Source organism: Cryptomeria japonica, chromosome 7, assembly GCF_030272615.1.
Source record: "Cryptomeria japonica chromosome 7, Sugi_1.0, whole genome shotgun sequence".
Classification (NCBI taxonomy): domain Eukaryota; kingdom Viridiplantae; phylum Streptophyta; class Pinopsida; order Cupressales; family Cupressaceae; genus Cryptomeria; species Cryptomeria japonica.
In genome coordinates, this window is record NC_081411.1 from 183,467,305 (window position 1) to 183,495,265 (window position 27,961).

Below are 27,961 nucleotides of genomic sequence, written 5' to 3' on the forward strand. Positions count from 1 at the left end.
AGCGATTTTCTAAAAAGTGCAATTTTCTTGCAAGGACGAAGCAAGTTTTGTGATTGAAACGAATGAAAGAAGGCATTTTTAGCCCGTTGAAGATAGTTTGGAAGCCTAACAAAGGACGGATAAGCTTGGATTTGCAAAATCGCTCCTGTCCCTCACTGAAGGACCGGAGCTTGAATTCCAAATTTGCATTATCCTTGCAAGATTTAAGTGATTTCGCGATTTGAAGAGGTCAAGGGAAGTATGTTTTGCTCGTTGAATATAACTTGAGTAGGCCACAAAGAAGAGAATCAACCCAAATGGCAATAGGCGCTCCTATCCCTCTCCAAGGGACCAGAGCGATTTTCTCACAAGACAAACTTCGGGCAAAGGCAAAGCAAGTTTTATGTTTGAAATGAATGAAAAGGGGTGTGATTGGTACAATGAAGATAATTTCGAAGGCTAGCAAAACACAAGTAATCTCATAGTTGCAAAATCGCTCCTGTCCCTCTCCAAGGGACTAGAGCGAAATCTTCAAAATGCCTAAGTGCCTAACATTTTGAAATGCTATTTCTTGTTGCCAGGACTCAAGATGAAGTAGGGAGTGATGTTCTACGTCTAGAAAGTAATTCGAGGTTGATATGATCAAGAGTTTGTGCAATGAACCAAAAGTCGCTCCTGTCCCTCACCAAGGGACTAGGGCGAAAATGCCTTAAGGCAAGCTCCTTCCAAATATCACATGAATTGAACTTAAAGTTCCAGATAAAATGCCATTTTGAACGTCAAGGATGAGGTTTTGAACGTAAAAAATGAAGGATGGAGGACAAAAATGCAGGAGCACTCCTATCCCTCTCCAAGGGACCAGAGCGAAGTTATCAAAATTCATTATTTTTTTGCCTTATTTTAGCAAATCGCACTAGATGCCAAGTTCGCCCAAAACTTCGAAATATTTTAAAAAATTCTAATTAAATTGGCATTTAATGAAAATCGCATAGCATTTAATAATTAATTTTAAGCCTTGGAAAATCGTTTTTTTTTTTATTAATTGAGGCATTTGAAATTAATTATTATTAAATTAAAATTAAAAGATGAAGCGCTTGAGGTATTATTTTTATTCATTTTATCAAGTCGGCCTCTTCTTTTTTTAATTTTATTTATTTTTTTTGCCTTTACTTGCAAGGTCGGCCTCATGGGTAAGTGGAAGGTGAGCGCTCTATATATTGGAGGTGTTTTTTCACAATTCAAATCATTCTTGCATTATCTCTCATGCGAACTTGAAGAGCAATTTGAGGAGGGCGAAATCCATCTTGAAGGCTATTGGAGAGGCGTATTTCTTGCTAGTTTGGAGGATAATTTCCAGATTTTTGAAGACATTTGAAGGCGAATTTCCAGATCTTGAAGAAGCTAGTGGAAGGTGGAGTTCTTTTCCAAGCTAAAGGAGGTGCATTTTATCCAAGGGAGAGCTTTGATCTACACTTTGCCTAGCAAAATTCATCTATTTTTACATCATTTCTTAGAGTTAATTCTCAAGAGGAGGTATGGCAAAATCATCTTGACACCCTTATTCAAGGTTTGATTTTTTTTTAGACATTTTTTAGAAAAGTCTAAGTATTGCATGGTTAATTAGGAAATGATAACTCAAGATTTATCATGAAGTTTCCTAAATTAGAATCTTGAATCTTCCTTTCTACACTTCAAGATATATTATTAATTGTGAAATGTTGTGTAGGTATCAAGATGGCGACTCCCAAGCTCGAAAGATCTACAGGTCGGAAGACTCTCCTCAAGGAAAATCAAGCCAGATCAAGGACGATCAAGCAAGGACAAGGACGACCTTCTTCGATCCAGCCTAGCATCGACAAGGGCGACCTCTTCCAATCCAGCATCCCAAGGCGAGGTACATCAATCATCCTGCACATCGAGGACACAAGAAGTTAGAACAAGGGTTCGTTGAAGAAGCAGATAGTTCCAGATGAATTAATTAAAGCTAGCTTCTCAACAACATCAAGTTGAATATTTACCAAGTTACAAGTGTCAGACGAGGTGGCATCCTAGTCATCACTTCTCCAGTCAGCGTGGTCCACCTCAACATGTCCAGATTCAATGTACCTAACTCATGGAAGGTGGCACAAACTCCGATGTACCTACCCCGGCTATCCATTGGTCGATTTTTCTAGAAAGGACATGTGTCCAAGCAATACAATTATTTCATTGGTCGAGCATTAAATGTTATGTAATGGTTGTAACAAACCCTAATTAGGGTTTTCATTATTGAATCTTGGCCATTGATCTCAAATTGATCTTAGCCATCGAATTGTATTGTGGGCACTATATAAGCCCTGGCATTTCATTTGTAAAGGCATTAGATAGAATAGAATAAGGGTTGGAAGCAGTTAGAAAGGAGTTAGTGAATAGAGAGTAGTTAGAAGGTGATTAGAATAGCAATTAGAGTAGAGTAGAGTAGAGAGAGAAGGCAAAGATTGTTGCCAAGATGTTGTTGTAAAAGACTTGTAACTTCATTGAAGAAATGGTGAAATTTATGGGTCGATTCGACAATTTGCATGGTCTTTATACTTCTCATATTTGATTTCATGTTATTAGATGAGTGGAAGAAATGTGCTTGATTGATGGTGGAATTCCTATATCCATACTACTAGCAGTTTGTTGATTGCAGACTTGCCTTGTGTAGTCAACTGGAATCATTCAGCTTAAGCCTAACTTCAATTGTTGCTTCTTCATTGATATGCATCAACCTGATGGTGTCTATGCCTACAGTGATGATTTGAACATCATAAAGCTTTCCTTCGAAGATCGCACTAACCTTGTGGAGATGGTCCTGGGATGTCAAAACAAGACTTACTTAGAATTTCATCAAAGATCATTCATTGCTCTTACATTCTTAGTGTTAGGATTAGATCCTTTCCTCACCCTCATCTTTTTTCCTTTTTTCAAGTCAAAGCTAGTAAGATCCTGTGTTCGAGCAATATTCAAAGCAAATCAGAAGTTCAAGCATCAAATGTAAGTCCCCTTGTGATTCCAGCAAATCACATCATACCACAGAGAGCTTATCCACACATAGAGACCCTACATACAAGAACCTTGGAGTCATCCTGATTGATCCTTTTTTGCGATATCTTCAGCAATTAGAGGCTTTATTCAAGAGAGGATAAGGTACCCTTGGGTATTTTATTCTGTGTTAGGCAGTGTACAAAATACACGTCAACAGGAAGGCAATTACATTTAGTCATAGAAAATAAATATTAAATATTGTGACTTTCATGTCCCCTAGAACACTTTCCAAGGAATGTGGAGACACATGAGAATGACTTAAGAATGCGAGGTTTATGTCACCTATCCTAAGACAAATCTTGTTGGCATAGGTTGGCATGCTACCAACTCAACAAGCCATTAACGGGTGGAAATTGATTTGAAGGATTTGTTGGAGAGAAGGTTCAAAAAAATAGCCTGAAAGATTGTGTACTCCAAGAGTTTCATCATTTGATGAGGTGGCAACTCTATTACCTTAAATCAAAGTTTTGTTGTTGACATGTGCTTTTTGACGATGCTACAAGTATTGTTTTAATTAGTAGAGTTGTTGGTTAAGGTTCATAAAGGTGTTTAATACTTTCTACATCTCTTGAAGCATGCTTTTGTTACATGGAAAGATATATCTTTGTGAAAAGAATACAATCTTGTTTCAACATGAATTATGATTGGTAATCATGGTTTATTTTGAGTAATTTGATGATACCTCATCTAAGTGCACACATAATTGTGGACTTAATATTAAAAATATCAGGCCTATTGTGCCTTGATCCTCTAACCCATCCACCCAGGAGCTATGATGTTTGAGTGAGCCAGTGATATTCAATCAACACTTGCAACTGAGATTCTATCTCCCAAAGCTGGTGGGAATACATAGTTATTCTGAATGGTCGAATTGGTGGGTCAATTTTGGAGGGCAATGATGTTGTTGGTGAGATAAAGGTAAGGAAGTTGAGGTACTCCAACTTTTCTATTCATTGGAGGTCCTTCCTTGCATTGTTGATCAAGAAGTTGATGAGGTTTGCACCTTGTGGGTGAGGAGAACAACTTATTAATGAATTTCTTAGCAAGGATTTTTATACAACTTGTGTTGAAGAGTACAAAACAATGAGGCAATTCGAAAATTGTGATTCTTCACATGAAGTGCATCAAATTTTGAAGTTATATTAGAAAGATACTAAATTGGATTCAATCAAGTTCATGATTCAATCATAGAAGAATGTGTTAATATTTGTGGTGCAGCTGGATTGTAGGCTTTGGATGAAATAAAGCATTTTGATGATTCAATCCAGCTTGAGGTTGCACTTGAAGTAACATATTTCAGCTTTTGGTGCTCAAGAGGATATTGTTTCCATGCTAATTTGTGTGCAGATTTGGATGTATATCATGCTACTATGGAGCTTGAAGATATGTGTCGTCATCTGGATGCGCATGAAGATGGATCCTACTACTTGTGGTTGGTTGTTCAAATAATTTTCTTTCTCAACTCTAGCATGATAACCAAGACACTAGCTTGCATGTGCATGTATGTAAGAATCAATTTTTCTTGCGACTCAAAGATTGATACAACATTAGTTTGAAGGAAATAATCTTATTTAGCAAGCTTGTTGACAAAGAAATATATTTTTCAACTTGTCCATGGCTTTGTGCCATGGATCTTCTTTGTAGGGTTTGACCTACAAGTGTTTGTAACTTTTGTTTACAACCATACCTCCCAATGTCTATGTGCCTTCGTGTCATTTTCTGTAAGTATATGCATTCATTGTTTTTGACTTTTTGCTCCCTTCTTGTCCCTTTTCACCTTTGGTCTACTCTAAAAGAGAGCTAGATTCTCACTATGCTTGAAAGAGGCACACATCCACTTCCACACTACAATAAAAGGTGAAGTGCTATTGTATACATTGTCTTAGTTATCATGGCTAGTGCCAAAATGTTATAATATTATTGGGGTCATTCCAACAAATACAACACCCATATTGATTGAAGTGTACAACATGTCTCTCCAATGGCACCAAGTGTAAATACAAGAACATAAATTTGATGCTTGGAAGGTTGTTTCTATCACCACGTCAAGGCGTGTTCATTAAGTTGCCCTAACAACTTCCAAATCACCATTAATACCATAAATTGAGCTCTACAAGGTAACATAAAAATATGATCTGATCTCTTGGGTGTGATTTCTTACCAATTGATCTCTACCCCAAGGGCAAATTAGATAATATGTTATGTAGACAATGGTGTATATTCCCAAGCATAATTGCATTTCTTATTTTACTTGGGATCACAATTTCAAATATGACGAATCACTAAATAGTATTTGTGCATGTAATTCAAAATTGTGCAATCTAGTTGTCAATTGAATATATTAAAACCGATTTAGTTTGTATAAACTTGTATCAATTTACTTGTGATTAAACTTTTTTCCCAGAATTGGGGCATGTAGTCCCCTATAGCATCCCTTGAAACTAGGGAATCTCTCCAAGCATCCTCAAGATGCCTCCTCATCACTATGTCCCCATCTTAGAAAAGGGGAGACACGTTACCTATAATTTTGTTTCTACCAACAGAAAGTAATTATATTTTTTATATTGTACTTAGATGTTGGTGACATTGAAACATTTTTTGAATGCATGGAAATAAAAGATTTAAAAGTAGCAGAAACTGCTAATGCCTAACCCAGCTAATTGTTTTGTTTGCTCCATGTTTTTATTTCCATTGTTGAGCTGTGAATCTCACACAACAACTATGAAACCATTTTCCTTATAAATTCTATAATATGTATGGTAGATGGTGTATAGCATATCTATGTATCACAATATTTCCTATTTTACTAAAGATCAGAATCTATAAATTGTTAATGGAATCCAGTGTATCATGCTTGTGCCAAACCCATTGAAATTCGTCATCACTACATTCTGCAACTGATAGATCTTGATGGCATTTTTCTTCATTTTTGCATATTGTATAGTCTAGTGATCTAATCACCAAACCTCTTTGTCCTGTTTTCCTTGTCAAATTTTGGGACAAAATTGGTGGGGTTTCTGATTTAGTCATTATGAGGTATTAAAAACTAATTGTCAGTTTACATAGCCATAAAAATGTTTGTTCATATCAATATAACCATTAAAATGTTGCTTTATATACGAATGTTGATACAACATTCCCCTAAATATTCTCTTTATAATTGATTTGTAACCCCCATAATATTTTAATTTAATAAGCAGGCTGCCCACATCACGTAGTGTTTAAGTCCTCTCTCATTCTTATTTCATCATGCAATCCTTACCAACATTGGCATCAAAGCGGGTTGATGGTGTTGAGGAAGCCTGAAAAGTAGGGTGCTACACTGGTCGTGAAAATCTGCAGAATACAGGAAGAGAAGGAAAGAATTTATGGTGTTTGGAGGAAGATGTTGCAAACTGTACAGAAAATTTATACCAGCTGAAAGAAGAAGTCTGGAATCATGCCCATCTAAAGGAATGGATTTGTTACATGTGATGTAAAAACCAAACACAAAAACTCAAATTCTTGTAATTATTCACATTGTAAATTTACATTACAACTGAATTGTTATCCCCATAATATTTCAATATAATAATCAGGCTTGCACACATTATGTAGTGCCTCATTGCCCTCTCATTCTCATTTCTTCATTCAATCCTTACTAATAAAGATCACAATCTAAAGAATGATGAATCACTGAATGGTATTCATCGTAGTGTATGTTTCACTGTGTTAATACTTCTATCAATTTACATGTTATTAAATAGTATTTTTTGAATATTTTTCTTATATTTGGGGATTTTTGTCCCCTACAACGTCTTCTAAACTTATGGGATTTCTCCAACCATCCTTGAGATATATCTCCCCATCCCCATGTACACCTATCTTGGTAAAATAAAGGAACACTGAGAGTAACTGCAATAGCATTTCTACCAATAGACTAATTATGCTTTTCAAAGCATATTTTCAAACAGGACATTTTTTTCACAATCCATATCACAATGATACGGCTAATTGAGATTATATTACATAGGGCTCACATAGCTAACAAAAAAAATCATTGAAACAATCTACTGGGCATGAACTGTATTTATGAAAGCAAAGCTAAAGGACAATCCTTGAGTACTCCACAAAGAACAACAAAAGGTGAAAAAGTAGTTGTCAGAAATATTCCTTAAGGGTAATAATTTTACACATTAGGTTACCATCATAAGAATCCTCCATTCATGTTGTCTGAAACTCAAAGAAACTAACCTGCCAAGTTAGATGTCCTCTTTCAGTCCTTATCTTTTACTTCTGCCTCTACATCCACAACCATTTCTGAGGGATCTGAAAAAAATACTAACCATAAATAACACTTTTTTTAAAATTATTCTAGTGATGCCTTTCAGAAACATAACAGCAATTACGGAAGGCATATAATCAAACAAAAGCTATGAATTCCAAATATAAGATGACTTCCATTGCTTAAGCATAGACAGACCTACAAGAAAAATGCAATACTAATCACAAAAACTGGGAAAATGCAAATAACACCTATGAATTCCCCAAATTAGACAATTCTTGTTGCTTCCCATTGTCTGCATAAATATGAATTATAAGTTATCATCAAGGGCCATGCCTTTGGTAATATCATTTTCCAAACTAAATCCATAGATAGAAAATATGTATTAAATTTTCAAGCATCATAATATAACTAATTCTTTTTTTTGCTAATATATCTATGCAAAATGCACCAACCATCCCATAGGATGCCTACACCTACCAGTTGTGACATTTCCACACATTGCCCAATTGCAAATGGGGACCTGTTGGTGTCTGTTTTATCATCTACCAAACATTAGGATAGGATACCCAAAGGTATTCTATCCTCTCCTAAAAAATCACTACTGATTCCAAGGTCTATATGTGCGAACAAGCGACTTTCATGGAATAGCTTTTTGGGTAGTGTATGCTGAAATTTTCAAGGGGGACTTACGTTTGACAAGTATTCTTGAACTGCTGAACTTAGATGGATTTAGCAATTTTAGGCCCTTCTTTTTTGGGGGATTTTCTGGGATTTAGACTTTGAAAAGAAAGGGGAAAAAGAGATAGGGTTCAGGAAGGCTAATCTAATCCTACGAATTCTAGAGACGGTATCAAGTGGGTGCTCTCGAGAAACCAAACCTTGCTTCGCCACACTAGGGACAACTACACAAGGCCGGTGCGATCTTCAATGGGTTGTGCTTATGATCGAGATGTTGGGATGCACAGGGGATGGGCTCAGACTAACTTTGCACGGTAGAATGGAAATCATCCATTTACCAAAAGTATGAGCGGAAATACACCATCAATTGATACTTATCAAATCCTTCATTCAAATTAACAACAATGAAAGCAAATCTAAATTATTTCTAACGAAGTGTTGAGGCAATTGAAACCATGCAAATCATTCAAATAATAGAGATTACAAAGTAGCGCACATGCAATATATTATCTGGAAATGACCTTAAGCAACAATACATCAAAAACCTCACCCTTTTCAAATGAGGGGAGGCAACCTTATATAGTTTCTCAAAAATAACTGAATGGCCGAGATCAAACAGTGATCAAGGGCCAAGATTGAAAGTCCTAAACCCTAATTAGGGTTTCCCGAAATACTATCGGTTCAAGCAAATGAAAGAGTGACAAGTGGCGCAGCTGCTAATTTTACTGAGGTGAGCGGCCACTTTCCTCTTTCAGAGATTCAACATATCTGGACACCACGAGCTTGACCTCCTCTATGGTGACACTTGGCAAACCGCCAATTTGGAAATCGACGAGATCCACATCGTCGGCGCACGTAGCAAGGATGCCTTCCCACTCTACTGCCTGGGTGAGGAAGTTGTCATCGATGGAGAGGAAGTTTGCAATCTTAGAAAGATCGCCTTTGTCAATCATCCCTGAATCTCGGAAGAAGCTTGTCTGAATCCTGGCTCTCAGGTTCTCTGCTTGTAAATGCTTCTCCCTTAGGCTTTCCTTCTGCCAGATCTCTGACGCCACCCGGAATACCTTGCCCAGGATCTCTGTAACCCTTGCCTCTGTCCAATCTATCAAGACTAAAGGTTCATTCTTCATCTTCTCAAAACCCAGCTGCTGAAGTTCTAGGCTTTCTTCCACCTGATCGGCAACTTTGAACACTTCCGTTGCTCTCACCATACTTAGAGGAATTCTTAACCAGAACCTCTTCCGGATCTTGAAACTATCAGCTGCATTAGCCCAGTAGTCTTCCAGATCTAGTCTGTGCTCAAACATTGTCCCTTCAATCTTCTTTATCCTCTAGAATGGATCGAAATCTTTTCTTGCCTTGTATTGGTAAAAGGGATACCAGGCCAGTTCTTTCTCAGCAGTAGCTGCAGCTTGTGATGATGGACATGTTTCCAGCCCATTACCAATTGTAAGTGAGGATGTGCTTGCCTTCTTCTGCTTATCCCTCTGAATCACTATATACTCCTCCAATTGTCTCGCAACCTCGAGCAACACCACTCAGTTGGTAGGGTAAGCTAGAAGCTTGTATGGAGGACCAAAGAATCCCTGAATTCGAAGGTAAGTGAACTTTGGATATTGGATGTACCATCACCTAAACCGACTGATAAAGTCCATAGACTCTTGAGAGAGCCTCTGGTGTAGTCCACCTTAAAGGGTCCAGGTAATGTGCATCAGTAAGGCATCATTCACCCTTTTGAAATGGAACTTTTCCTCCATATGGAGCTGGGGATAGCAATCATATACTGGGAATTGGTTCTCCTTGTTCCCAACTTCTCCTCTGCAAGTGAGACCTCTGTACCTGTAGGTCCTGGCTAAAGAATAGAACAAGTAAGAACTCATGAAGAAAGTCCTATTTGCCTCCAGATTCCTTAGTTGGGTGTCTAAACTGTCGCTGATCATATGGGCCCAATCTATCATTTTTACTCCATTGATTATTTCATTAATGAAATAATACATCCAGGGTTCGAATGGAGCTCCCTGAGGATTTCCTATTATTCTATTGAGTAAGACAATCATGTCCCCAATGTCCTCCTTGAAGTATGCTCGTACTAGGCTCTTTCTCTGGAGTTTAGAGGCACCCTTCCTCGGCTTATCTAACTAGGAATGATTAACTATGGCATCATATTCTTCCAGGTGATCATGGTACAAACTGTCAGCTTCATCCTTGGTCATGTATACTATGTTGTGGTACTCAGGGATCCTGAAGGCCTCTCTGGTGGCCTCATCGCTGACATTCGCCAACACTCTTCCATCAGGTGCAACAATATCCTTGCTGATGGGGTTGTAGTGTTTGGCACATTCAACTACCAGTTCATTGCACTGCATGGTGGGGAGGAAACCGGCAGCGTGCATGATACCACTCTTCATCATTTCCGTGCAATGGTGGTAGGCACAAGGTTGTCCAGACCAAACATTCGCTTCTTAAACTCCCTCAGATTGATGTGTCCGAGGTTGGTGTCGTTGATGTTTTTCCACTTGGAAGTCATCCTTGACTCTGGAGGAGCATCTTTATCTACCTGGAACTTCATGGTGCTCAAGACCTGCAGATGAATGATAAAAACTTTAAGTTAGAAAAATTTCTGCAGAATTTCAAAAAAAAATAACGGGGCCGCGAAATGACTTAAGTGTTGGAAAATTTTCCATTTTTTTTACTCTCATTACTTAGTCACCAAAGTTGAATTTTCACCTCCAGACCCTCAGCCTTGAAGCTGGTTGAAGTCACCATCAAATGTTAAAACTTTCGAAAATTTTCATACTTAGCCAAAAAAATTGAATTTTCTCCTCCAGACCCTCAGCCTTGAAGCTGGTTGAAGTCACTATCAAGTGTTTGAAACTTTCGAAAAATTTTATACTTAGCCAAAAAAGTTGAATTTTCACCTCCAGACCCTCAGCCTTGAAGCTGGTTGAAGTCTCCATCAAGTGTTAAAACTTTCAAAAAAAAAATTTATACTTAGTCAAAAAAAGTTGAATTTTCTTTCTCCAAAATCATTTATTAAATTCTAGAAAAATATCCAGAAAATTCACAATTTTAATTTTACCTCTGATTTGGCTGGACTTTTCTCCAAAATATTGAGAAAATTCAGAAAAGATGCCTTTCTCCATAAATCTGTAAGCCTTCTACCAAAATATTTATCTGACTTCCAGCAGTATCTATAATTTCCTCCAAATGATCTTCAAACTGACATACTTTACTAAGCTCTCCTTAGTAATTTTGAACTTCTTGATGTAATAATGAATTTGATAATGAAGTATTTGTAGACAAGTTTTAAGAAAAACCCCTAAAATCATCCAACTCATACTTGCCATTTTGATTTAAGTTCAAAGATATTCATTAATCCTCCAATATTCCCTTTCAAAAAATAAAAAAAAACTTTCCATTTTGAATTAATATCTAAATAAATTTTTAATATTCCCTCAATATTCTCAAAAAAAACATTCCATTTTGGATTTATTTTGAGGCTTTTTTTTTTATTTAGATATTTCTTCATTTTGGATTTAATTTTGAAATCTCTGTGGATTTTGTGACATCATGTTGACTTTGTTTGACCTTCCATGTGTAGGTTGATTTTTTTTGAATTTTATTTCCATCTTTTTCAAATTTTGGCGAATTTAGCCAGCCTCTCCAAGGTATGGTGGACTTTGATGTTGACTCCTTCATGGCCTCTTCATGGCTTCCTTCATGGCTGGGCGGACTTTGTTGTCACCTCCTTCATGGCTTCCTTCATGGCTGGGCGGACTTTGGAGTTACCTCCTTCATGGCCCCTTTTATGCCTTGGGCGGACTTTAAGTCTTGCACCTCCATGGTCTCCTAAGGTGGGCGGACTTTAGGCTCACCTCCTTGGCGGACTTTAAGTCTAGGTGCCTACATGACCTCCATTGGCTTGGGCGGACTTTAACCTCAGCACCCACATGACCTCCATCTTGGGCGGACTTCAAGCTTGGCTCCTTCATGTCTCCATCTCCCTTGGGCGGACTTCAACCTTACCTCCTTCATGGCCTCTTCATGGCTGGGCGGACTTTGACTTGGTCTCCTTCATGACCTCTTCCTGGCTGGGCAGACTTTGGCCCTTGCACCCACATGATCTCCTTAGGTGGGGCGGACTTTGGAGGTTGCTCCCTCATGGCCCCTCTTATGCCTTGGGTGGACTTTGTTGAGTGCTCCTTCGTGGCCTCTCAACCTTGGGCGGACTTTAGGCAAGGCGCCCATGTGACCTCTATAGACTTGGGTGGACTTTAACCTTAGCACCCACATGACCTCCATCTTGGGCGGACTTCAAGCTTGGCTCCTTCATGTCTCCATCTCCCTTCGTGATGGGATTTGAACCTGCAGAAACACTTTAAAACCCTTGTTAGCCAGACTTAGAAGAATTTTCAAAGAAATTTCAAAATTTCACAGTTTAATCTAAATTAACCGGATTAACTTGAAATTTGAAATCCGTGCTTAGGTGGATCATCTAAAAAAGCAAAAAGCCTAAAATCTAGGGATTTTAGCTTTTTAGGTCAAAACTTGGAATTTTCGAGATCTGGTCGGAGTTGGTCGATGGTGCAAGTGTAAACCCTAGGTTTGCATCCCGGAAAAAGCAAAAAGCCTAAAATCTAGGGATTCAGCTTTTTTAGGTCAAAACTTGGAATTTTCGAATTCCAGTGGAAGCAGGTCAGTGGTGCGAGTGTGAACCCTAGGTTTGCATCCCGAAAAAGCAAAAAGCCTAAAATCTAGGGATTCGGCTTTTTTAGGTCAAAACTTGGAATTTTCGAATTCTGGTCGAAGCAGGTCAGTGGTGCAAGTGTAAACCCTAGGTTTGCATCCCGAAAAAGCAAAAAGCCTAAAATCTAGGGATTCAGCTTTTTTAGGTCAAAACTTGGAATTTTCGAATTCCGATCGAAGCAGGTCAGTGGTTCAAGTATAAACCCTAGGTTCCCATTCTGAAAAAGAAAAAAGCAGACATCCCTAAAAAATAGGGAAAACTTTCTAAAAATAGCCATACCGAGGATTGGGCTAAAAAGGCCAAAAACGAAACTTCCTAAAAAATAGGAAAAAGCAAAAAAGCAAACTTTCTAAAAATAGAAAGTTGTCCAAATTCGTCCAAATCAATTGCGATCTTCGTCCTTTGGCCTCTCTAAGCACTCTAGTGGTGTTCGCATTTCGGAATCACATAACTTGCAAAAACTAACTTTCAATCGTCAGGCCTGAAATGCTCTAAACTGGACAAGGCTTGGTGAAACTATAGCAAAAGGTCACAGGACACTAACAAAATCCTAGAAAGCAGGAAAAGAGAGGGTCCCCATTTGCAATGGGGCGATGTGTGGAAAAGGTCACAACAGGACCCCCACTTTTTTTGCTTTCTAGGTTAGTTGTCTTAGTTTGGTCGCCTAGTAGTGCCTCTAGCTATTAACCTTTTTCTTAAGGAGGTGCTATGCCCCAAGTTGTCAGGAAGTAATTGGGTCATGTCTTCCTGTTTAGGATGAAATGAGTCAGTTAGTCCCCGACACCTTAGAAATGATAGATATATGATGATCATTTCATTTGATCATCATCATCAGAGATGGAAGAAATGATAAGTGTGAGCACGAATGCCAGTCATAGGAGTTGAGATGCTAGATGCAAGACAATCAAGATGAAGGCCTAAACACCATGGAGAAGCTTTGTTAATGATGTGAGAGCCTTGGAGTTGGTGAGGTGAGTGCCACTACTCACAAAATTGAGCAAATGAGGTCATTGTCAATGAACCCCCAAAACCCCGACCTACCTCATCTTACTGTTGTCAGTGACCCCCCAAAAGTCCGACCTGCTTCTTCTAGCACTACTAGTTGGTGGTAAGATCTTCGACCTACCTTGAGATCATTTCTAGTTGCCTACCCAAAGTCCGATCGGGTTGAAGGGCTCATATGTTTGGTGAGTTGGATGTTGATGAAGTCATTACTTAGGGTTTTGAGTGATAATGATGTATGAGATTGGTAGAATCGGATAGGAGCGAATGGTAATGCCTTGAAAACTCATTAAGCAAGTAAAGTTGATATCTTTGGGCCACTGTCAATGAAGGGGCAAATCTGCAATCACAGTCAATGAGGAGTGAAAAGCCCAACCACTATCAGTGCACCTCTAAAACCCCGAGTTGCCAGTGAGTGCCTAAAATTCCGACCAATTCCACTTGCTACCTAAATCTCTGACCTGCTAATGGTGCTTCTAGTTGACATTCAAAATCTTGCCCAGGAATGGATATGGTGTTTATGCTCTTGAAAAATGACTAATTTCATTGATCATGCAAGTATATGACGACGAACTAGGAACATCGAAGGTGCAGAGAAAGTACATAGTGTTGTGGAAGGAACACTCACTTGACACACCTCATGAGGCGAATGTCGTGGAAGGAACACTCACGTGACAAAGGTAGATGGAAAACAAAAGCAAACATCAACCCCACCATGGCACTTTATAAGCAGTGCATGTACAATAAGGCACGAGATGTGCAAGATCCCAAGTAAACAATGGATGATGGCACTTTATCTCAGTGCATTTGCATAAATAAAAAGCTCCAATGATAAGAAGACTGGAAATAGAAAGAACAGCCAAAAACAAGACATCCTACTCAAAGAAAGAAATCCCAAGACTTGAAACATCCAAGATATTTACCAAAGTGTTGAAAAGCCAAAAATTGAATAAAATAGTCCTGGAGCAGAATCTGGAAAGAAAACGCATATGACTGGAAAGTACACAGAACAAGCTTTCCAACAATATAAATTTTTTGAAAAACGGAGTTTGGATGCTCATTCTACAGCCCCGGACATGCAGAAAAGTGATCCCACTTTGACTAGAAAAAAGTACAGTCAAACAGCAAAATTGGAAAAAAATTCCAATACCATGAGATCCAGCTCAAAACCAGCCTTTCGACGCCTATTCGTTTTTGAAAAACTAACTCCATTTGCTCAAGTGATGGCAAAAAAAACCAATATGCTATCAAAACCCTTCAAGGGAAAAAAAGGGCCCCCCTGCTGGTGGCAGGGAGGTGGCACATTGGCTGGGTGGTGGTGGAGCTTGGGCAGTGGGCGGGCGGGGGCAAGCGGGGCCAACGACAGTGGGGCCTACTGCAGGCCAGGGGGCCCACAGTACCCTGCGTACTGTGGGTTAAACCCCAAAAATTGATTTTTTGTTTTTTTATAAAAAAACTTTTTGCCAAAAATTTGTTTGAAAGGATTTTTTTTTTTTTTTTTAAAAAAAACAAATTTCGGCTTGCATGCCATAAAAAGGCAAAAAAAATTCTTGAACTGTGTGCCAGGGTCGTACGGCCTGATACAAAACAAAAAAATATACCCCCAGAGGCTCAGATGTCGAAAGTGATCAAGTTTAATATGACCATAGGGGTTTTTGGGCCTTCTGAGCACGATGGTGAGGTCTATTTAGGCCCAAAGTGCTCAGAAAAAAGTCCTATCCCTGGGTGCACAAAAAAATGTCTGACAACCCCAGATCTGCTTCCAATGCAAAAAAAACTTAAAACAAGAACAGGTAGCTGCAAATCTAAAGCTCTGATACCATGTGAGAGTTGAGAAATACAACACCACAGGTGCCCAAATCATCTCTGCAAGCTGAATAAACCTGTTACAAGGAGAAGCAAGGAAGCAACAGCGAAAATCATAAACACAAGAAAATGCTCAAGAATGTGAGAGCTTTGTATTCACAAAAATGTGTAATAGAATAATGGTACAAAAAAAATAATTCAACCTCTAATAGGTCAAAAACCCCTAAAAGGGAAAACCCTAGGCTTGCACATAATAATTAATTAAAGAATTAATTATCCGGATAGGCCTTCTCCAATAACTCAAGATAGGTATCCCAACCACCTTTGAAATTGTCAGAAATGGATACAAGTCCATTTAATATATGTGCAAATGACTCTTTCTCATTTACCTCTGCCCGTGTGGGCTTTCCCACCATATCCATACATTCTTTCTTATGTACACTGAGTGAATCCAACTGGGGACTCACCAAGCCTCTCAGACTTTTGACTCTTCTTATAATTTTGTCTCTTTCCTTCTCAAGAACAAAAATTTGGGTTTCCAAAATCAAAATTTGACCATCAATGGATGTAGTCAATGAAGTCAATCCGTCAAAAGAATTAGCTATATTTGCAATTTTCTCCTAAAGTTCTTTTATCTTCTTATCCATATTAGTAGTAGGTATATCAATGTTACAACATACCCTATAAATATTTGTACATTGCTTCAAAGAATTATCTATCAATTTCAGCTTCTCATCAATCTTTTTCTTCTTAGATTCAATCACCTGATCAAATGCAGCTCTCTTAGCCTGAGTGAACCTCTCTAGTGCTTGCCAGTTTGAAATTTGTTGTAAGGATTGAAACTCCTTTGAAATATGCTCAGTAATTATCTTAAGCTTGTCAGATGGGCTCACTTCATTGTCAATCTTGCACTCCAGGACTAGTCTGTGTAAAACAATGATTGACTGATCAATAATCCCTTTATCTATAAATCCCTCCTTCATTAGTTTTTGTGACACCATCATCATGAGTTCAGTACGACTCATCTCTGTTATGTTTTTCTTTTCAACCTGCGAGGTGTCAATTGACAACAATGATGGACCAACTACCAGTTCCCTATTGGATTCCCCTTTCTTCTCCTCTGATGATTTATCCTTTATAGCTTCCTCACTTGCACCAGTGGCTTCGCCACTTGGTGCTGTCTCTGTAACTATCAGTTCCTTTATAGGAACTGTAATCTCAACCTGTACATTTATATCCAGAGGACTGTTATCCTCAATATTAGTATCTTGTACATCATTAACTTGTTCACTCTCTGTATTAACTGGTATCTCAATATTTGTCTGTACATTTGTGTTTACCAAGGGCTTGATTTCCACTATCTTAATGGTCTTCAAAATTGAGGGTGAAGTACCCATAATCCCCTTTCCTTTTCCTTCATCGAGGTGTCAACAGTGTCTGTCTTGGATTCCGGTGAAGTAAAGAATCCTATGTTCTCTCCAAAGAACTTAACCCATGCTTTTTGAGTCTCTTTTATTATTTCATTTACCCTTCCTAGCATCAAACTGGTTAGTCTATGTTTGCTATTAAAGACTTTTCTATCTGCCACCTCAAGTGTCATTTCCATTTCCTCTGGAGCAATAGTAACACAAACAGATAATAACTCTTGAATTTAAATATGCTTATCTTCTTGCATAGCTGACAGTCTTCTAGCATCTAACATATTATACAATTCAGCCAGTATTTGATTTTTAATTTCTATTAAGGCTTTCTTATAAATATCCAAGTATAATAAGGCTGCTTCCTCTACCTCTCTTTGTTCATCATCCTCTAATTTTTCATAATAGAACTGTACATTCTTTAACATGCCATCCTTAGTGATTTCATCTACTAACTTTGCACAAGTTTTAGGTGGAATGATAGTAACATTACTAGATTGAATTGTCAAATCGATGTCACTCTTCTTCTTCCTCTTTGCAATACCGGATGCAACTGAAGGTGTTGCCTTTGGTGCTTGCTTCTGTGCCGGTATTTTGAATGTAACCTTCCTAACCGGTTGTTTTTTAGCTTCTACCTTTGTTTCCTCTATTTTCTTCCTTACAACCCTCTTGAATGCCAAGGGTGTGTCATCCTCAGATTCAGACTCTGCTGTAACAGGCTCAACGTATACTTCTGGATTCTTCCTCTTTTTGCCTTTCTTCGAGACAACATCAATTAATGCTTTGATGTCCTGTGAGACCTTCTCAACAAATTTGCTTGCTTTTTCTTCCCGCTTCTTTCTCTTCTTCCGGTTGAACTCTGTTTCAACCTCTTGTGATTTTTGTTTTGCAGGTACCACGGGGCTTCTTTGCCTCATCAATAGGTGCATCAATCAACATTTTTGCATAAGCCTCAAGAATTTGCGCATCCACTTCATAGCCCATTTCCTCAATCCAAATCTTTCGGGGCTCAACCGCTTCCATAAGTGTTTCATCCTTCTTCACCATGAAGCATATGTCAGTTGAATATTTTTCTACAATATGCTTAGGAACCCTTTCCCTAGACTTCATAGATTTCTGAAATCCCTTGAAATATCCCCAAACTCTATCATCTCTCTGTTTCAATTATCTCCCTATCGGGATGTCAAATGCCCATTGCATCTTACCAAAACCGGGTGTATCATTCATGAAAAATAACATTAAGCAGACTATCAAGTTGCCATACCGGAAGGTTCCCTTCTTTTCTCCCTTAATCTTTCCAAGGTTTATTAATAACTCATCTACCATCCAACTGCATAGATCCAATTTCACATTCTCTCTCATCATTTTGTATGCAGCTAAAATGCAGGAACTGGAAATAGAATTCAGTCGGTTTGACTGAGTTACCTTATACCCGATGATCATGTTACCAAATCTGATGTCTGTGTCGGTAATAGTGCTCACTCTCATAGATCTCCTGTCAGATGTCGCGCCAGTGATTTTGTTCACATAATCATTTGAAACCTTCTTGTCTGGATATTGCCCAACCGATGGTAAACCAATGATTGCCCTAATGACTTCCTTGGTGATTTTGTAAGGTCTATCTAACCAAATAAACTCCCCATGTACTCTGCTCAAAACATATCTAATTATCTCATCTTCGAATTCCGGAATGTCTAGAATGCCAGTAAACCCTAAGTCTTCAATGTGCTTGTATTGCCAATTTGATCTTCCGAGATTCTCCCATCAACTCGCTCATGTACATGCCCTTTATTTCTAATGTTCCCAAGTCCTCAATGTGACAATGTATGTATGCCCGAACATCTTCAACATAGACAACTCCCTCTGGAACACGGGAAAATGCTCCAACCGAATCTTCCAGGGTAGCCACATGTGGACACCGCTTGAAAATTGGCCTGAGGCGGTCCTTGACCTCTACTACAGTCGGGTTTGCAACAAAAATAGGAATAGTAGATGATCCCGCTTCCATGTTTTAAAGATAAATACCTTTTGATCGCTCTCGGTAAAAACCTTCAACAAATTCTTCCAGTCGCTGATGAAATCACTCAAGAAGAAATCTGATTGCTTTGAAATGCCTTGATCACTCTTAGTCACTCTGAAATTGCTTTGAAAGTGAATTCGACCTTTTAACCTCCGAGAAAAACCATAATCTTTCATTGACATAAATGACTGCCGGTGAAAGATACTGGATCTCGAACATAACATATCCATGCCGGATAAGCATCTCCAATGTCTAGAACATCTTCCAGAACCTCTTCCTAGGGCATATGCAGCATCTTCATGAATTTTGCCTACCCCTAAGGCATCTACCTCAGTTACCGGATGAGCTACCTACCAGTGCAGGAGCAACCTCCTCTGTCGTATTAGTGACCGGTGCATTTCCATCTGATGATTGTTCTTCAGTCTTCCTAACCCATCTTTGAGTACGATCTTGCCGGATTTCACTAACCTTCTCTTTCCCTTTCTCATTTGATCCTCCATTATCAACAAGTGGATTTCTGCTTCTACAAAATTTAGCAATATGTCCAACCTCATTACATGCATAACATGTAACATTGTTCCTTTGAATTGCTTTGCTAAAACCGGTGAAATTGCTTGACCTGCACTGATTAGCCATATGTCCAAACTTTCCACATGCATAGCATTTGACATTCATTCTGCAATCTTTTGTCTTATGACCATACTTATTGCATTTAGAACATTTACCGAGAGCAGAATCAAGGTTCTTTTTTGCTCCGTTTCTACATTGTCTAGCCATGTGACCAAATCTATTGCAAACAAAACATCTACCATTAAATTGCCTTACCAGTGCCTTCTGGTTTTGATCTTCATTAGCAGTATCGGAACTCTGTCCTTGCTCAAATCCAAGTCCACTGGAATCTCCAATCTGCCTTTGTCTCTTCAATAACTCACCTAGCTGTGCTGAGCTAATCTTGAATTTTTCTTTATACTCGCAGTAGTTAGATCTTCTCTCAGAAATTATCATTTGTCTCTCAAGTTCTTGTTCATTACTCTGAGATTGTACTAAATTAGTTCTCAACATATCATTCTCATGAATCAGCCTACCACATTCTTCAAATTTATTCTTCAGGGATATAGCAAGATTTTCTTCTTTTTTCTTTCGGTCCTCAATCTCCTTAGACATCCTCATAGTTATAGCTTGCATTTCATTTTTCATAACCATGTTCTCCTGACTCAATTTCTGACATTGTTCCTTAAGTGCATCTTTCTCTTCATCATCCTGACTTTGCAAAAGTTCCTTTCTCCTAGCCTGAACAGATGATAGCCTCTCTTGTAGGAGTAGAACAAGAATGAATTCCTTATCAGAATTCAATTCATCTTGTAGCTTTAAGTTCTTCAACCTTTCAGCATCATAATCTTCAAGTCCCATCTCAAGTTGCTTCTCCAAAGCCATGTCCATGGATTCCGGATTTAGGATCTTCCCCAAGCTGTTAAAATTCCTTTGTGGCACAAGGCTCTGATACCAATTGTTGGAATCCAATAACACTGAGAGGGGGCGGTGAATCAGTGTTATACCAAAATGATCAATTTTAGCCTTATTAAAAGATGCATACACCAACCAGTATACCGGTACATACAAAATTGAAAGAAGTAAAGCAACCAATAAGCCAATCACATAAATGAGAATCATAACACACAGAACTATATGTGGAAAACCTCAAAGAGGAAAAACCACAATGGGATTTGTGACCCACAATATCAATCCACTGGCCATATGAAGAGATATTACAAAATATAAGGGGCCTGCACTTGCAGGAAGGCTTACAATCTAAAGCACACTGCTCAATCACACAAGGAGCCTCACTAACTACATATAAATCCAGACTACAATCCGGAGAAGTGTTGAACTGCTAAGATAGCATCTTCTATGCCAGAATAAAGTTCCAGTTTAAGCTCTGTCTATTCCGGTCTGAAACTCTAAACCCTTTACCGGAATAACCCTTACATAAATATCCTCACATACATAATCTCTCTGATATATTTCGCATCTCCTTCAATATCTCCTTCCAATTACATATTTGCAAGATGATTATTTCAAAATGATCTATCAAATTGACCTATATACCCTATACAATTTATCATGCCTTATGTCGGCTTACAAAGATAATTACAATATCAAATTACATGTCGGCTAGATAACATGGATGCATAAGTATTAGAAACAATTGCCGATGTCAAATCCAAGAGATGTCGGCCTCCAATATCGATAACCTTTTTCTAAACCATGTCGGCCTGCATTGCTGGTAACCAAAGAAATCCTTCTGCTCTGCCGGTGCCGTTGCCGATGTAGTGTCTGTGAAGTGCCTATCGGTACACAATTGAACCAAAACAAGAAGCCGGAACAAGATACCATGTTGCCATCAATGACAACATAGTGAAACCAACCAATTGAGTATCAATTGCCAACAATTTCCTCTCTCAAAAATTCGATCTTATCCAGGAATCTTCTTGAACTTTCTAGAAATTTTGAGTTTTGAAAATTCTTTGAGTGTTGAGAATTATTTTGAATTTTAGAAAATAATCAAAAATATTTAATGTAACAAATTTATTTCCCATCATGTTGGTCTGATTTTATGTGAATTGTGATCAAAATTTTATCTTTCTGGCATGGCAAATTTGTTCTCAATTTTAAGTCTCTGGTTAGGTATCTTCACATATTCCATTTATGCCTAGATGAATCAATGTGTCAGTGCATGCTTAACTTGCAAGGGTTTGGACAATTTTTTTTTTTATGCCTTAACGTTTGTGATTTTGGAAGGAATTTATTTCAATTTGCACATCCTATGTCTTGGCATGCTTCATGTCAATTGGACAATCACCTTCCTTTAACTTTCTTGAACTTGAATCTTGTTTGTCCTACCAATTCATGTCTTGGATCGGACCTTTGGACAAAAACCCTCAACATGCTTACACTTTTAAACCCTAGAGGGGTTTGACTGACTCATGCCACCTTTATTAACTACAAACCGGAGTTTAGCAGGGTTTGGAGATCATTTCCCATGTTTTGGTGAATTTGAAAAGAATTTGAACAGTCATATGTCCTCTTATCATGAGTAGATTTAGGAATATGATCAGATCATCTGATCTTATTTGAACAAAATTCGAACCATCTTTCTCTTGTACTTAGCGAATTAGAAGGGTATGGAAGTGCTTGCTGTCCATGGTGAATTCGAAGGTTGATCAGATAATTTATCTTGCTTATTGTCATGTCTTTATCAAGATTTATTTCATTTTCATGTGATTCTTCATTTGTCCAACCCTAGGCGGACTTGGATGAGAATATGTTAAGGCATGTTTTGTGTGAAAAATTTCCGACTTGAATGCCTTCTTTCTTGGCGAAATTTACATGTCACGTACAGGTTCATATTATGCTTGGAAGGTCATGTGGATCAAACTTGAGTAATCTTTCCTTTCCAAGGCAGATTTGGATGGCTTTTAAAGCTTCAATCTGCTATCTTCAACCATGGCAAATTGGGATTGCAGCAGTTAGACGATTTCATTTGGCTTTCAAACCCTCGAATATGTGAATTCAGATTACTTTCTCCTTGACAGGGCAGAGTTTACCCTTCCTTAGACGAGTTTGTTTTATACTCGGAAGATCATCAAGGAATCTGTCAGAAGTTTTTCTTTATAGCAGACAAGGATAATAAGTTATGAAAGCTTTATCTTTAGCAATCCTTCAATTTGCTGTGTATGATGATCTTGGATGAATCTTGGGTATGCATCTTTCTCCAAATTTGTCTTTCTTTTTATCAAGGGCGGATTTGATAGTCTTCTGAACAAGGTGAAGTGCAGATTTGGAAGATTTCTAAGGAGACTGTGTGCAGATTTGATTGATCTTTCTCTCCTTAGGCGAATTCAAGGATGAGCAATGGTGAATTTTTCTGAATATGATAAGATATGAAGAGCTTTATTGTCTTATCATCAAACCTTCAATCTGCTGTTAATGGTGAATTTGGAGGATATGCTACACTTCTTGAATGCTTCTTTCAAACCCTTGGGCTTGCTTTCATCCCTTAAGGCGAATTTTGCTAACTCTACTGCAAATTTCATAACCTGATCAAACTTTGGAGCCGCTCCTTTGGCAAATTTTAGGAAGAATTCAATCTTGCTTTGAAGAAAGAAGTGTTAATGAAGATGAAACCTTCTTTTATAGCTTCTTAGATGGCTTCTAGAAGCTTTATTCTATCTTCTAGAAATTTGAACTTCATTGCTTGGCACACGAGAAAGTAATTTTAAGAAAGTTTTATTGCTTTAAGTGCTCCTTTAGGAAGTTTGAACTCTTCATTGCTTTCTTCTAGAAGGGAGTTTGCAAATTTAGAAAGTTTTAATGCTATATTCTTCTTATAAGAAGTTTGAACTTCTCCTTGGAAGCTTCCATCACTTTTAGAAAGTTTTAATTGTTTTAATCTCCTTCTAGAATTCGAACTTGAGAAAAGTCTTTGACATGTCACATGTTTTATTGCTTTAATTGCCTTTGGATGCCAAGTCATCATTTTCAACCCCTTTGAAATGCCATGTCATCATTTTATTGCCAACTTGGAAGGCCTCCTTGTCTAGGCGAACTTTGGAAAGAATTTGGACATGTCTTCTTGAGCGAACTTTATATTCCTTGTGCCACGCTTCATCAAGGCGGACTTTGGAGGGTGTTTGACATGATGAAAGTTGCATACACTCGGCCATTTTCACGACTTGGCTTCTTATTTGTTTAACCTTGAGTAGGAGTTTGTTAACTTTCGCCACGAGTTAATTGACCCTTGGTAGGAGTTTGCCATCTATCGGACAATTTTAGCTTGGCCATGAGGTGCACTTAGAAGATTGTCAAACATTCGTGTATGAATAAGCTTAACCCTAGGCAGAAGTTTGAGTAACTCTTGCCATGGATTAGTTAACCCTCGGTAGGAATTTAACATTTGTCGATTACTTGGACAACTCTCCTATGCCTTAGCAGACATTGATCCTGCTTAAACATCTTCCAAGCTTGACATCCTTGGATGATTTTGACTGATCATCTGCCATTCCACTTGCCTAACCTTGAGCCTTGTCGAAATTATCTGCCATTATTACTTCTTCAACTTAGGCGAAATTTTCAATGTGCCATTTCCAATTCCTTCCTTTAGACTTGATCAACAGTATTCATGTCATGTTCATACTTTGCTGGTTCACCTAGAACAGAAACTCTAATTAGGGTTCCCACTCTGCTTTTTGCACTTGGAAACCTCATTTTTGAAATCTAAGAACATGGGTACTGATAATATGGCTGATCTTCTGGAACAAAACCCTAATTAGGGTTTGCATTTTTTTTTCCCCTTAAAGACATAATTTTCAAAATCTGAGAACATGGGTAGGAATAATTTGGCATGGAGATCAAAACCCTAAACTCGAAAAAAAGCAAAATTTTCAAACCCTTGCTTTTTACACTTAGAAGCAAAAATTTTCAAATCTTAAAACATGGGCAGGGTCAAAATGACCTAAAGAACAAAACCCCAATCTCAGAAAAAAACAAAAATTTCGAAGCCCTGCTTTTTATACCTAGAGGCAAGATTTTCAAATTCCAACAAAATGGGTAGTACTGAAATAACTTAAGGAACAAAACCCATATGCCACTTTCAAAAAAGCAAAATAAAAGCAGAAAAAGCAAAAATTTCTAAAAATAGCAGGTTGTCAGAAATGACCCAAAGCAATTGTGATCCTTGTCCTTTGGACCTCCTGAACACTTTGACAACAATCAAATGCAATTCTAAGCAAGATTTCTCAATTTGACTTGGGGATGACTTCAAAAACTTAACTCTCAAAATGAAGATTTACGAAAATACAGAGCTAAGACAAGACCCTAAAAAGCAAAAACAGGGGCTCCCCATCTATGATGGGGCGATGTGTGAATTAGTTCACAATAGGTTCCGGGGTCCAGGAGAGAGAAAATTCTCTCACGAATCCAAATCTATCATCATTTTGAAATTCAATTTATTTTCAAAAAAAATTCCGAGGGGGAAATTTCTTGTCCAATTCATCCTTGATTCCTTCCTTGCCTTATAAATTTTATCTTCAATTCAATCCATGTGTGTGATTTTTTCCTTGCTTGGAATTTTGTCTTGAAGGAAGAAATTTCCAACACTCAGTCAATTTTTTTACCTTTCTTGGAATTTTGTCCTAAAGGAAGGAATTTCCAACACAGCGCCAAATTTTCACCTTCTCCAAGAATTTTGTCGTAGTCAATTTTTCACTTTTCTTGGAATTTTGTCCTGAAGGAAGGAAATTCCAACACAGTCAATTATTTCACTTTTCCTAGAATTCTGTCATAAAGGAAGGAATTTCCAACACTTAGTCAATTTTTCCACTTTCAAGGAATTTTTTCCTGAAGGAAGGAATTTCCAACAATCAATTTTTCCACTTTCCTAAAATTTTGTCCTGAAGGAAGGAGTCTCCAACACACAGACAATTTTTCACTTTTTCCAAGAATTCTATCCCGAAGGAAGGAATTTCCAACACTTGGTCAATTTTTCCACTTTCTTGGAATTTTGTCCTGAAGGAAGAAATTTCCAATACTTAACAATTTTTCACCTTTCCAAGAACTCTATCATGAAGGAAGGAATTTCCATCACTTAGCCAAATTTTCACCTTTCCTATTTTTTAGAACTTTCTAAAAATAGAGTTCTGAGGCCTAGGAGAGAGAATTATCTCACAAATCCAAATCTGTAAAAATTTTGAAATTTGGATGAGATTTGTTGTCTAGAAATGGAATTTTCTAAAAATATCCCGAGGGGATTTTCTGCTTTTCCATTCCATTCTTGACCCTCAATTTCCTCTTTGCCTTGGAAAAACTTTCAACCCTAGGCGTGGAATTTCCTTGATGAAGGAATTTGATTCTTTTGGGATTTTCCATGCCTTGTGCATTTTGGCGCCTATCTCCACCTTTGGGTGTTGTTTTCCATTGATGATGGAATTTTGATGATTTTGAGATTTCCATGCATCTCTCATTTTAGCGCCCCCAGTCTGACTTGGGTGCTAAATGCCTATGGTTATGGAATTTTGAGATTTTTGACTTTTCCATGAAGACTTTGTTTTGCCGCCAGACTTCTTCCTTGGGTGTTGATTTGCCTTGGCTAGGGAATTTTGGCCATTTCTTGATTTTCCATGACAAATTCCTTTTGGCGCCCCTCTGATAACCTGGGCACTAAATTGACTTGTTGAAGGAATTCTAGATTTGACGACTTTTCCATGGCACTGTGATTTTGGCGCTGGTCTTCTTCCTTGGGCACTGATTTCATGCAAAGGAGGAATTTCATGATTTGGGAATTTTCCATGAGGACCCTGTTTTAGTGCACATCCTCAAGCTAGGCACCAAATCTACTATGCCATGGATTTTGGCACAATTTCATCTTTCAGACTTGATCAAATTTGGATGCCTTCAAATTCCAAATTAAAATGCCATTTTGAGGAGTGAGGTGAATTTTCCAAACAGAGATGATTTTTTAAGCTTTCCATTCTTGGACTAATTCTCACACAGCCATATTTTGGATCACTTTGCCTGTTTTTCTAATTCTCCAGATTTAGAAATGATTGTGAATGCTCAATCTTCAATGTTTTCCTATGAGGACCTGCCACGAATGAACTTTCCAAAAATAGAAAGTGCTTCAAATGTCAGAGTTAGAGCCCAAAACAGGACCCAGGGTGACTTTCTATAAATAGAAACTTACTAAGAAAAAGAAATTACAAAAAATAATAAGTTTGATTTTTGGTAAAATGAAGACATTCCAAGAGGCAGTGAAATCCTTAAAAAAAAGGAACTTTCTAAAAATAGAAAGTTGCTCAGAATTTGCTCAAATTTCATGTGTTGAGTCCTTAGGGGGTCTTGACTAGAATGCAACATTCAGTTTTCAAAAACTCTAAAAGGAAACCACTAAAATCTAGGACTGAAGGCAGAAACCCTAAAACTGACAAAACGAGCCCTAGACTTATAGCCAAACTAGCTCAAATGAAAAGCAGACTTAATCAAATTGACCCCACTCACTAGCAAACTCAAAAAGACCAATGAGACTGCCGCAAAAGACCCCAAAAACGAAAAACAAAAGACCGAGAGGGCCTAAAAAGTAGGGGGTCCCCATTTGGAATGGGGTGATGTGTGATTAGGTCAAAAAAGGACACCCTCTTTCCTACTTTTCAATTGTGTTAGTTTAGGGTTTTGGCAGTCAAGTGGCAATTTTGAGCTTTTAACACCGAGTCTCGCCCTTAGTTGTGGTCATGTTTCAAGACTTCATGATGCTAGAAATGTTAAATTTTGAGTTTTGAAGTCAATAGGATCAAAGTGTTTGAAAAGATGTCAAAATGTTTAAATGATCCTAAATTTTTCTAAGTGTTGAAATTGCAACTAGCCTTTAAAATGTGAGCGAAAATGTTAAAAACTGTTGCAAATCAGTATGAATTTTGTGCTAAAGTGCTAAAAGTCCATATAGGAGTCGTTTTTCCACTCTTAGGAGGTAAAATAAGTCAAAAATGCACAAAGTCCACCCCTCAAATCTTGACAAAATGTTAAAAGTCCTGATGGAAATAGAATTTCCACTACATAAAATGATGAAATTTGATGAGTTTGGGCTTTTATAGTGTGAAAATCAACTTAGTCTTGATGGAAAACATTTTTCCACCAAGCAATTAGAAAAAAACCAAAAATCCCAATGGGAGGCATTTTTCTACTCAGTTATGAAGATGAAAATGGACAAAGTCCCACTGGAGCATGATTTTAATAATATAAGATCTTGTAATGTGGCTAAATGGGGTTCACTAGTCTAATCATGCAAACTAGGAATCAAACCCATTCACAACATACATCCAGGAAACAACCAATAGGCTCAACTTTAGACCTATTGGAACGAGTTGGGCACGAAGATTGATTGTTTCCTTTTTGATTGTTGATGTAATTGGATAAGATAAAATGATTAA

General features: G+C 37.9%; 1 protein-coding gene across 3 annotated transcripts in view; it reads right to left on the minus strand.

Moving 5' to 3' along the window:
- The window catches only part of LOC131056354 (uncharacterized), a 137,534-nt gene that overhangs the window by 22,330 nt on the left and 87,243 nt on the right, over window positions 1–27,961 (minus strand). For 2 of the 3 annotated variants that reach the window (XM_057990712.2, XM_057990711.2), the window contains exon 6: window positions 7,279–7,353. In XM_057990712.2, the coding sequence (XP_057846695.2) occupies window positions 7,301–7,353 (53 nt within the window). In that variant the 3' untranslated portion in view covers window positions 7,279–7,300. Of the gene's footprint in view, window positions 1–6,208; window positions 6,382–7,278; window positions 7,354–27,961 lie in introns of those variants that run through there. The other variant, XM_057990713.2, reaches the window with a different exon arrangement.